The sequence below is a fragment of the Grammomys surdaster genome, unplaced genomic scaffold (assembly GCF_004785775.1).
Source record: "Grammomys surdaster isolate TR1022 unplaced genomic scaffold, NIH_TR_1.0 126271, whole genome shotgun sequence".
NCBI classification, from domain to species: Eukaryota; Metazoa; Chordata; class Mammalia; order Rodentia; family Muridae; genus Grammomys; species Grammomys surdaster.
This window is the reverse complement of record NW_021621071.1, coordinates 7,200,148-7,212,521: the sequence shown is the minus strand read 5'-3', so window position 1 is coordinate 7,212,521 and position 12,374 is coordinate 7,200,148. Positions and strand designations below refer to the sequence as shown.

At 37.5% G+C, this 12,374-nt stretch overlaps 1 protein-coding gene across 4 annotated transcripts in view; it reads left to right on the top strand.

Moving 5' to 3' along the window:
• Cpsf6 (cleavage and polyadenylation specific factor 6) overlaps window positions 1-12,374 on the top strand; it is a 31,223-nt gene that overhangs the window by 2,837 nt on the left and 16,012 nt on the right. For 3 of the 4 annotated variants that reach the window (XM_028759008.1, XM_028759005.1, XM_028759007.1), the window contains exons 2-6: window positions 5,769-5,978; window positions 7,104-7,207; window positions 9,828-9,973; window positions 10,926-11,099; window positions 11,765-12,269. In XM_028759008.1, the coding sequence (XP_028614841.1) occupies window positions 5,769-5,978; window positions 7,104-7,207; window positions 9,828-9,973; window positions 10,926-11,099; window positions 11,765-12,269 (1,139 nt within the window). Of the gene's footprint in view, window positions 1-5,768; window positions 5,979-7,103; window positions 7,208-9,827; window positions 9,974-10,925; window positions 11,100-11,226; window positions 11,338-11,764; window positions 12,270-12,374 lie in introns of all 4 variants that reach the window. The other variant, XM_028759009.1, reaches the window with a different exon arrangement.

Here is a 12,374-nt window from a genome sequence, read left to right as displayed (position 1 = left end):
CCCCCCCCCCCCCCCATAGTGCTGGGATTACAGCCTGTGTCCGGCTCACTTTTTCCCCTTACTGTTGGGAGTTTGCACTCAGGCCCTTGCACATGCTAGACACTTTTTACTCCTGTGCAACATCCCGAGTAATCTGGTCTCTCTTAATAGATGGTAGCCTTATTTCTACTAGCTGCTATAGTAAGTAACCAGTGTGATTATTTGATTGTAGTTGAGCAAAATATTTTTCAGAACTGATCATTAGACATCTATAAAAGTCAGTTTTGTATTGTTTTGTTTTGTTTTTTTAACTTTTTCTTACACTTCTTGTTTTTAAACATGTTTGAGTCTTTTACTTGCATGAATGTCTGCACTATGTGGGTGCCTGGTGCCGGAGGAGTCCAGAAGAGGGAGTCAGATTTCCTGGAACTAGAGTTACAGAGGGTTGTGAGCAGCCGTGTAGGTGCTGGGAATTAAATGAGTGCTCTAACCAGTCAGCCTCTCTCTAGCCCTAAACTTAACATCTTTTGTTGTTGAGTGTGAGCTGCAGTTTTAATTGTACTTTGAAATTCTGTGTAGTCATTAGTCTCTTTTTACTATTTAAAATGATATACTTTTATAAAGCTTTTTGCATTTTGGCAAAGCACAATAAGCTGCAGAAAAGTATGAGACTGAGTATTAAGCTTTATCGGGGTTAGGATGAGACTTAGGTTAGTGTATTTACTTTCTTTACTAGGTAATTTTTTTAAAAAAAGAGATTTATTTATGTATGTTAATACACTGTCTTCAGACACACCAGAAAAGGACATCGGATCCCCATTACAGATGATTGTAAGCCACTATGTGGTTGCTGGGAATTGAACTCTGGACCTGTGGAAGAGCAGCCAGTGCTCTTAACCGCTGAGCCATCTCTGCAGCCCCTTTACTAGATAATTTTAAGAATGGAGAATAAAGATAAGAAGGAACAGAAACACATCATCTGCTTGGTCCCTCTAAAGCTTTTAGATGTGGACAGATTGAGAAGAGTTGCTCATCGGAAGGAGACTATTTTTTTTTTTTTTTTTTTTTTTAAAAGATTTATTTATTTTATTTATGAGTACACTGTAGCTGTCTTCAGACACACCAGAAGAGGGCATTGAATCTCATTACGGATGGTTGTGAGCCACCATGTGGTTGCTGGGATTTGAACTCAGGACCTCTGGAAGAGCAGTCAGTGCTCTTAACCGCTGAGCCATCTCTCCAGCCCCGGAAGGAGACTATTAACTAACTACTTCTGAGTCTACATTGCTTGTACTGACTTTGGAGTTACACAGAAAGGAGTTCATCCCACCCCAAGATGTACTTATTCTTTTATGTTTATGGATTGTTTGCATGTATGTATGTACGTATGTATATGTACCTTGTGCATTTCCAGTGCTCACTCATGGCAGTCAGAAGAGGCATCAGATCCTCTGGAAGTGGTTACAGATGGTTGTGAGCTAGCATGAGGGTGCTAGGAACTAAACCTAGATTCTTTAATTAGGCATGCTCAGTTTATATTCTGTACAATCAAGTAGTATATATTTTGTTTATCTGGGGCTCAGTCGAAGCAGTTTATGTAGTTTAGTGTCTGCTCTGTCAGATTGTGGATCATTGATAACAAGAAGTACTGATTTAGTTACCTGATCATCTAACTTTAAGAGTAAATGGAGGAATGGCTGGGGTTGGGGTGTCAGTTCGTAAGTAAGGATTTAGATGTCTCCAAAAGTCTAATTTTATTGAATGAATCATTTCACTTTATACTTAATCATTGTATGTTCACTGTAAAACAACTATTATCCTGCAAAACTTTTATGATATGCTTAATGAAAATATCTTAAAGATAAATCTATAGGGCTGGAGCAATGGCATAGTAGTTAAGATCTAATTTAATATTTTACAGGAATTATAAAACTAATATACTTAGCATATTCATAATGTGCTATTTTCTGGGGAAAAATAGAATCCATATTGTCTGTATCCTAGAATTCAGCTGGAATCAAAAATACTGGCTGGGTGAAATTGCACTTGTACTGGGTTCTTGCCATTATTCCCTAAACTAATACAGTATAATCACTTTTTAAATATAAACATTTACATTGTTTAAAGAAGTCTTGATAATTTAAAGTATGTGAAAAGATGTATCATTTATATGTAAATACTGCATCATTTTATATAAGAGGGTTGAACATTCTGAGTAGATTTTGCTACTGGGTTTTTCTCTTATATAGCATTGAATACATTTTGTCATGCAGAGTATAGCTCCCCCTTTCTTATAATGAAATAACTATTCTTTAAATGGAATGATTATGCTTTTTTTTAAAATAGGGTTTTTTTTTTTTTTTAAATAGATGCTGTCCTTTACTGGTAGTACCAGTCGTTCAGTCGTTTTTGGTATTCTAGAAATACCAAAACAGTGTTGTGCCTATCAGGGAAAAGGAGAACCCCAATAAATGGTATATATTATATACAATTTTTCTATAGTAGGAAAAATTATAGGGTATAATTGGGGGAAATTGTGTAAAAATCTTGAAAGAAGGGAAATAGTGCTAATGAAAAAGATTGAAACATTGGCTTAAGAAAATGACTGGGATGTTGGTCATTTTTCTATCCACCATACCTTTAAGTCTGTTCTTTGGGAAGCAGTTCTGTGTATCTTGTAGGAAGAAAACAATCACCCTGTAGTATAAAATCTTGAGAGAGAGCCCCCCTCTCTTTTTTCTTCAGCTAAGGCTTGCTTGCCCGTGTTCCAGGCTTGCTTCTGCCCCAGTCTTCTCCCAGCTGCTAGGATTACTAGGACTGGGCTGGTTGTACAACCATTACTGGATTTTGATGCCTTGCTTGCTGTTAGTGATTCAGAATAGTAGGGATTGAGAAAAATTACTTTGTTACTCTTTTCATAAACTCTAAGAGCTGTTCTTTTGTTTGTTGTTGTTTCCTTTTTTTTTTTCTTCCAGACAAGGTCGCATTATACCCTGGAAACCATTATGTAGATCATGCTAGCCTCAAACTCACAGATAATTTACCTGGCTTTACCTCCAAGTGCTGAGATTAAAGACGTTGGCACCATTCTAAACTGCCTAAGAGCTGTTCTTGCTAGACAGTAGATATGCACCTTTATTGATGATTAGATCCTAGAAACATGAATAAGGTTGGATGACTTTCCGAATCTGAAATAATTAGGATATTTTGAAATTTTCCATTTTTGAATGCCATTGAAATGTATTTGAAAAAGACTTCACATAGCAGAACTTGATGCTGTTGATTTTCTTTGACAGTAGAAAGGCTTTAGTTTATTTAGTATGTCTTCAGATTTTATTTTTATATCTGACTTGTAATAGGCATTTTGCTTAATTTCAGAGTATGTACATTTTCCACTTGAGGTAGAAGCACTTGGATGTGTTCTGGATTTTTTTAAAGTAAGGAATCTAAAAAAGGAAGACTACAGATACTACTAACTATCCTTTGAGTTGCTTTCTTAGCAATGGCAGTATATATATTCAGATTCATTAATGTTTTTTCACCAAGTCCAATGTATACCCTTGGGGTTACGACTACGATCTGAGGTCTTAGAACACAGCTAACTAGTCCACATGGAGATCAGCCTCCAGGACCATGGTCTCAATTAGCAACCCTTCAGTCACTTGGAAGCAATCCAGCTACCAGACAACATGGCTGATGATGATCTTCCTTATGAATGTGGAAAATACGCTTGGTCTCACTGTAGGAAGTCATGGTCATACAAAAATGGCGATTGTAATGCCCAGGTCAGTGTAGCTTCAGTTACTGCCTGTAAATGATGGTCTACTTTTTTTTTTTTTAAATATTTATTTATTTATTTTATTGATGAGTACACTGTTGCTGTCTTCAGACACACCAGAGGAGGGCATCCAATCTCATTATGGATGGTTGTGAGCCACCATGTGGTTGCTGGGATTTGAACTCAGGACCTCTGGAAGAGCAGTCAGTGCTCTTAACCGCTGAGCCATCTCTCCAGCCCGATGGTCTACTTTTATAAACATTTTCACACATGTACAACTAACGAAAATTATATCTTAGTCTTTTCCTGTAAGTGAAAATAGAAATTTAAATACTTGTAGTCTTGTATTCAATAACCCTAGCATTCTTTTTTACTTCCCTCAGACTGTAAAACGTAGTTAATCTCTGTTGAGGATGGAAACACAACTTCCTTTGAATAACTATAATAATTTTGTTTGATGTGCAGAACCAGCTTGTAAAAGTGCCCAGCTATACCGTTTTTATATCTTTGAAGACTGTGGGGCCACTGTTGGAGCCACGTGACCAGAAGCTCAGCTAGACTAACAAAGCTCACCTGTTTTCTAATTTTTACTCTCAGTGCAGTTTGAGTAGCTTCTTTGTTTGATGAAAACTCATTACTTAGACATTATTTTGGCATCATTGTACATTAAAATCAATGGCATTGTTCAGTGACTTATCTTAATTTCTGCCTTTTGATGAAGGTGGCTTTTCTTTGATTTACTTTGATTTCTTAAGTTTCTTATTAATTTAGACTTACAGACACACCCTGCCTTGTAATAAGTAAAGTTGGTATGTAATATTAAATTTTTAAGAAGTTACATAGTTCATCATTAATGCAGATTACCTAAAAAATAGAGATTTGGGGTCTCTATGGCTTTGTCTATGAATAGTGATTCCCCTTTTAGGGTTTTTTCCCCCTTTTTCTTTAAAATATGTCTTTTTGGGTGAAAAATGGAACAATAGCCCTGCTCTCTTCGTGCCTACAGTATCTTTTGATCATATAACAAATTTTTACTTGATCATATTATATTCCCTAAAACTAACTCTTGAATGCCATATGTATATGGCAGTCCTTAGTAAATTGTATACATGGGAGATTGTTATGCCTAGCTATATCTCTTAAATTGTTTTTTTTTTTTTCCTCTCAAATTTCCCTCAAGGGTAAATAGTTCACATGGATATCAATAGAGTTACTCAGTCATAGAAAGGGATGTTGACAAATTGAATTACTTTTTTCCTCCTCAGATCAGTTTCTTTGTTGTTTTCCTCTTCCTGGTTCATCAGTTAGGCACATGAGTGACATCCTAGCATTGCTTTGATTCTGCTGATGACAGTGGCAGTTGTACTAACTCGTGTGTGTGTGTGTGTGTGTGTGTGTGTGTGTGTTTCACTTGCTAATGTACTTGGCTAGATTTTAAAAGTCAGGTAAGTAGTAGCTCTTTGTTTACTGAGAATAACACAATTATTGCAAGATAGCACTTTGAATAGTTTTACGTATTTTTTTATTTTACTAGATAATTAAGATTTTGAAACATGTATATATCCGTACATATATATCTATCTCTGTGTGTATGTGTATTTTTGTCACCTATGACTTAGCTTATAGAAACATTAGCTTTCTTAGAGTAGGCAAATAAGATCTGAATACCAAAGAAGAAAATACTGGTGTTTTACAGTGGTCACATATTAAAGGGTTGTAATACCTTTATGTTTGTGTGTGATAGTATTATGACAAACATTCTTTTGAAACTTACCTATTTGCATTTATGTGTGGTTACTTTTAAGAATATTTTACTTTCAAGGAAGGTATTAGTTAAGTCACCATTCAAGAACCCATCTGTTATATAAAGTAAAAAGAGACTTGTATTAAAATCCTTGGGCCTTTTCCTGTCTTTATCAGATTTTTAAAATAAGAAAGTTGAATGAATCGGTATTCACTTTTATTTAGTATCTTGACTGTCATATAATCTAGAACATTATCTTTGTCTCAGGAAGCGGAATATGGTGGGCATGATCAGATAGATTTGTATGATGATGTCATCTCTCCATCTGCAAATAATGGCGATGCCCCAGAAGATCGGGACTACATGGATACTCTTCCACCAACTGTTGGTGATGACGTGGGTAAAGGAGCAGCGCCAAACGTCGTCTACACTTACACTGGAAAGAGAATTGCATTGTATATTGGAAATCTAACATGGGTAAGGACCGTTAACACAGATTTTGGCAGTCATTTTGAACTGCTCTAGTAGTACATATTTTTGCTCAGCTTTAAAAAAATGGACGTTATATGTAAAATATATATATTTTTTCATGTTTACCCCAAGTGATGAGAGGGCAAAACCAAGTTTTTTTTTTTTTTTTTTTAAAAGACATACAGTTAGCCGGGCGGTGGTGGCGCACGCCTTTAATCCCAGCACTTGGGAGGCAGAGACAGGCGAATTTCTGAGTTCGAGGCCAGCCTGGTCTACAGAGTGAGTTCCAGGACAGCCAGGTTTACACAGAGAAACCCTGTCTCGAAAAACCAAAAAAAAAAAAAAAAAGACATACAGTTACTATAATTTTGAATTTTATGGTCTGGTTTGGGGATGGATATGCTACTTGAGTTTGTAGTTGTCTGCACTCACCCTTTTTACATTCCTGCCAGTTTGACAAAAATGTTCACACAGGGTCTCAAATTAAGAATATAATAAGATTATGGGAGAAAGAAAGATAAAATACCACTACAGTTTTTAAATTATTCCTTATATTCTAATTCATATTACAGATTTGTTTCATGTCTGGTATGGTGGTGCACACCTTTAATCTCAGCACTGGGGAGGCAAAGGCAGGTGTATCTCTGAATTTAAGGGCCAGCCTGGTCTACACACTTAGGTCCAAGATTATATAGTGAAATCTTGTGGGAACAAAACAAAACAAAAAATGGTGCTCTTGCTGGATTTGGTGGTGCATGCCTTGGGAGACTGATCTTCTGAGTTCAAGGACAGCCTGGTCTTTATAATGAGTTCCAGTATAGCTGTGGGCACACAGAAACCCTATGTCAAAAAGAAAGAAAAAAAAAAAGGAATTGGCATATGTTTATGTCTTGTGACTTTGAACAAGCTGTTTATCCTCTCCGTTGCACCTTATGAAAATAGTGACTTAGGTAAGAGTTGAGTGTTTGATAAGAACCTATATATTGATATTAGTTACCTACTATAGCATGGTAGGTTTGCAGAAATAAAAAATAATGTTCTCATCGTTTGTTTTCATTTAAACATTAAATGTTAAACTCAAACAGTGCAATCCGAATATGTTTTAATGGCTCTAAGGGGAATGTTTTGCAGTGGACGACAGATGAGGACCTAACTGAAGCAGTTCACTCTTTGGGAGTAAATGATATTTTGGAGATAAAATTTTTTGAAAATCGGGCAAATGGACAATCAAAGGGGTAAGAAGAGTTTAATTTTTTTCCTAAGGTAATCTGATAGTGATTACAATTTACAAATTAGTTTTCCTTAAGTTGGACGCTGATAACACACATATAGAGCACATGAACACATTAGCACTGACAAGATGGCTTAGGTTGTAAAGATCCTTACTGCACAAACCTGACAACTCAGTTCTTAGGAACCCACATGAACACACCAGAAGGAAGATCTTAGCAGAGGTTCATACTTGAATTTCGTATTTCTTGTTTTTTAAAAACACACGGAAGCTGCTTGGGATGGGACTGTAGACAGACTAGGCCTATTTCCTGACTATACTGAGTACACTCCTAAGATGGAAATAACTGTGCTAAGAAGCATTGTTGGTGCTGTGATTTAAGAGATAGGGTTTAATCCCAGCACTTGGGAGGCAGAAGCAGGCAGGAGGCCAGCCTTGGTCTAAGGAGCAAGTTCCAGGACAGCCACTCTGTCTCCAACCCCCCCAACCCCCCCAAAAAAAGGCTCAGAAAGATTGGGGTCTGTAGCTTGGTGCTAGAACCACTTGCCTGATAAGAGTTTGATCCCAGTACCATAAGAATAACAATGAAGGAGAATAACAAGAATAATGTAACCTTGCTCCATTTCCCTAATAGGAAATCACACACAAGGGACAAGATTATTATATGAGCATTATATAATGCAAGTATCTAAAAGTAATAAAATGAATTGCCACACTTTTACCATTCACTTTAGTGAATGTGCTTCTATGTTTTTGCCTAAAAGATAGTATAATAATTCACTTTGTCATATTTGATTGGAAAGAGCAGAAGAAATGCTTAGTGATATATACATCTTACTTTTGTGTATTGTGGTTGTTTCCACTCTTGCCTCTTATAAATAATATAGTAACATAATTGGATCTATTTACATTAATTTATTTTGTATGTGTATGAGTACAATACAGTACTTAAAAATACATATTTACAAAGTTAAGCAACCATTATAACTCTAATTTCAGAACATTTCATCACCCTAACAGTATCACCACCACAGAAACACTGTATCTGTTAGCATTCATCTCCAATCTCCCTTGTACCCTTTGTTGACAAGCGTTCATGTACTGTCTACCTCAGAATTTGTCTATTCTGGATATTTATAAGTAAAATATACTGGGTGTTTTATAAATCCAATAATATTAATATCCTGTGTGTTTGACTTCTTTCGTCTAGTGTAATGTTTTCAAGGTTCCTCATGTGACAGTGTCCGAATTCCCTTTTGCATCTGAGTGAGAAGCCCATATAATGGGGTAGCACTTTAAGAGGGACTCAGGATCCATCCACTGGTGAATGTTTGGGTGGTTTCTACTTTTAGCTTTTAAGGTGGTCATCCCTAAGAATATAGTGTACTATTTTGTGTGAACATAAAGTTTTGCTTGTTTTGGGCATATAACCTAGAAGTGGTGTTAGTAAGTTATATGGATATGGTAAGTCTGTTTAACTTTGGAGAAGTTGCCAGATTGTTTATATATTCAACCATGCAGGAGGGTTGTATCTCATTATCTTTACCAGCACGGATAGCTGTCATTTTGATTATAGTAGAGAACTGGATTTCTTTATGGTTTTGATTTGCACCTTGGTGGGTAATGGGGTAATGACCAATTTGTTGTTTTATGTGTATGGGTGTTTGGCTGCATACACACACACACACACACACACACACACACACACGCATTCTGTGTTTCCCTGATAATCATGCAGGCCAGAAGAGGGAATTAGACCCCTTGAAACTCTTGCAGCTGGAGTTATGAATGGGTGTGAGCTGGGTACTGGGAATTGAACATAAGTTCTGGAAGAATAGTAGTGCTGTTAACCACTGAGCAATCTCTCCAGCCCCTCAATATCTTTTTGAAGCAATAAAAAGTGACAACAACCCAAGTGCCTACTACCTGATGGATGAATTTAAAACAAAACAAAAGTAATGTCTATAATGAACTGTTATTCAGCTATTAAAGGGAATGAATTAGTGATACATGCTGTAACATGACTAGACCTTTAATGCTCAGGAAAGTGGTTGTAAAGAGTTTCATATTCCATTTATTTGAAATTCCAAATGAGGCATATCCATAGAGACAAAATAGATTTATCATTCCCTGTGATTAAGGGACAAGAATAAATAGGAATGGTGGTAGAGGCTATGGATTTTCTTTTGGTAATGATGAGTATTATAACATGAACCATCATGATGTTTGTAAAATACATAAATGTACCTTAAAAAGTTACTGGATTGTACATTAAGAGTGAATTCTGTAGTACATTATAAAAAATAGTGTAAGTCTGTGTAGCCTTAAATAGTTTATTTTTTCTTCTGATAAGAGTAAATTAAGGGGTTAGAGAGATGGTTCAGGTTGACAACACTGTTCTTCCAGAGGTCCTGAGTTCAATCCCAGCAACCACATGTTGGCTCACAACCATCTGTAAGGGTGTCTGGCGCCCTCTTCTGGTGCGCAGGCATAATACAGGCTGAACACTGTGTACATAATAAATGAATCTTTTTTAAAAAGACTAAGACCATTTCTTTTTTTAATCAACAGTAGCGTTCTCAGTTCCTCCTTGCTTTTTATTCTTACCCCTTACCATCTTTTAGATTTGCCCTTGTTGGTGTTGGATCTGAAGCATCTTCCAAAAAGTTAATGGATCTTTTGCCTAAAAGAGAACTTCATGGTCAGAATCCTGTTGTAACTCCATGCAATAAACAGTTCCTGAGTCAGTTTGAAATGCAGTCCAGGAAAAGTAAGCAAATAAATCTCTCAGCAGCCTTTTTAAAAATGTATTTAAGCAGTGTTGCTGGCATTTGTTAAATATTATACTTAGGAAGTCATGTTGCTGTTTAATTTTTCATGAACTTGATTTAATCATTGCTTATGACTATACTGGACACGCACTCCCATTCCAGTTTTTTCTAGATAGATCAAACAGTATACGGCAGTTTGACCGCTCTCTGGTGCTGGCATTGTCCTGCCACTCATCACGGAGAACTACTGAAGCTGCTGCGTTCTAGCCCTTAGAGGAAGAGCCTCTATGTGTATATGTGTTCTGACAGGAGAGAGGCTAGTGAAGTAGTTCCTGGGTTTTCTTTCTGCTTGCTACCAAGGTCTTTACTACTTGGTAAAATGAATGTAGAAGAGACTTGTTATTAGAAATTCAAGTGGTTTTGTTTTAATTTTTTGCCAATTAAGACTTAACTGAAGAATATATTATACAGCATAAAAAAATCTCTTATTGAAGCCGGGCGGTGGTGGCGCACGCCTTTAATCCCAGCACTCGGGAGGCAGAGGCAGGCGGATTTCTGAGTTCGAGGCCAGCCTGGTCTACAGAGTGAGTTCCAGGACAGCCCGGGCTATACAGAGAAACCCTGTCTCGAAAAACCAAAAAAAAAAAAAAAAAAAATCTCTTATTGAAATGAAGATTTCTGTTGATTTTCTGTTTTGGCAATTGTAGATAGAGTACTGGTATTTTAAAGTGACTTGTTTATCTCTCAGTGGAAATACATTTAAACTTGACTATTTTAAGACTAAGTGTATTTAAATAAATGTGAATGTTTTTCTTGCCAAGTACTTTTACATAGGGCCAAGGCATCTATAACTTGATGAATAGTATAAATATGAACTAGTTTCTAACAACAGTGGTTACAATTCAGAAAACTTTTAATAAGTGCTATTTATGAGTATTTGGATGTTTGCAGCTACACAATCAGGACAAATGTCTGGGGAAGGTAAAGCTGGTCCTCCAGGAGGCAGTTCACGTGCAGCATTTCCACAAGGTGGTAGAGGACGGGGCCGTTTTCCAGGGGCTGTTCCTGGTGGGGACAGATTTCCTGGGCCAGCAGGACCAGGAGGGCCACCTCCACCTTTCCCAGGTAAAACTTTTGAAGTTTATTATGGAGAAAACATGTCTGCCTAATACCTCTTTTCCTTTCTCTCTTTTTCAAGTAATGCATTATTAATGTGACTTACTCTCCTTGTTATGCTATTTTTGGAACCCAGGAAATTTGATCAAGCATCTTGTTAAAGGAACTCGGCCTTTGTTCCTGGAAACTAGGATTCCATGGCATATGGGGCACAGCATAGAGGAAATACCCATTTTTGGCCTAAAAGGTCTTTATTTTTCTCCAAACTTGCTTGACTTTATATATAGAATATTTACGTCCGTCTTATTTTCTTACCTCTTAAAAAATCCTTTCAAGACCATTTTCCCTGTTTCACTTTCTAGCTTGGCATCAGAGTAGAATATAAGGTGGGTGTTTTCACTGTGAGAAGTATGTGTGCTGAAAGATGGAAACTCTTAAGTGTTAAAGTCTTACCAAGTTTTTTGTTTTAGTGGTTTTCCTTAATCATAATTGACACTAGTTAAATTTGTAAGGATATTCTTTATCTTTGTAGTTACTAGAGCATTGTCCTATGGGTTTCATTCCAAGAGAGAGTCATGGTTTATAAATTCTGCTTTAGAAATATATTCTTGACATGTAATAGTTAAATATCTTTATTGAAGTCATCTTTTTTTTTTCCTTTCTTTATTTTATAGCTGGACAAACTCCACCGCGTCCACCTTTAGGCCCACCTGGCCCACCTGGTCCCCCAGGTCCTCCACCTCCTGGTCAGGTTTTGCCACCTCCTCTAGCAGGACCTCCTAATCGCGGAGACCGCCCTCCACCACCAGTTCTTTTTCCTGGACAACCTTTTGGGCAGCCTCCGTTGGGTCCACTTCCTCCTGGGCCTCCACCTCCAGTTCCAGGCTACGGCCCCCCTCCAGGTCCACCGCCTCCACAGCAGGGACCACCTCCACCTCCAGGCCCCTTTCCACCGCGACCACCAGGTCCGCTAGGGCCTCCCCTTACACTTGCTCCTCCTCCACATCTTCCGGGACCACCTCCAGGTGCCCCACCACCAGCTCCACATGTGAATCCTGCTTTCTTTCCTCCACCAACTAATAGTGGTATGCCAACATCAGATAGTCGGGGTCCACCACCAACAGACCCATATGGCCGACCTCCCCCATATGATAGGGGTGACTATGGTCCTCCTGGGAGGTAAGTTAAACATGTAGTACTGAAACTCTTTAATCAGTAAAAGATAAAGTACTTTGAAGTCTTTTGTATTTTAGAAATGTAGTTTCTGTCCTGTAGAAAGATCAG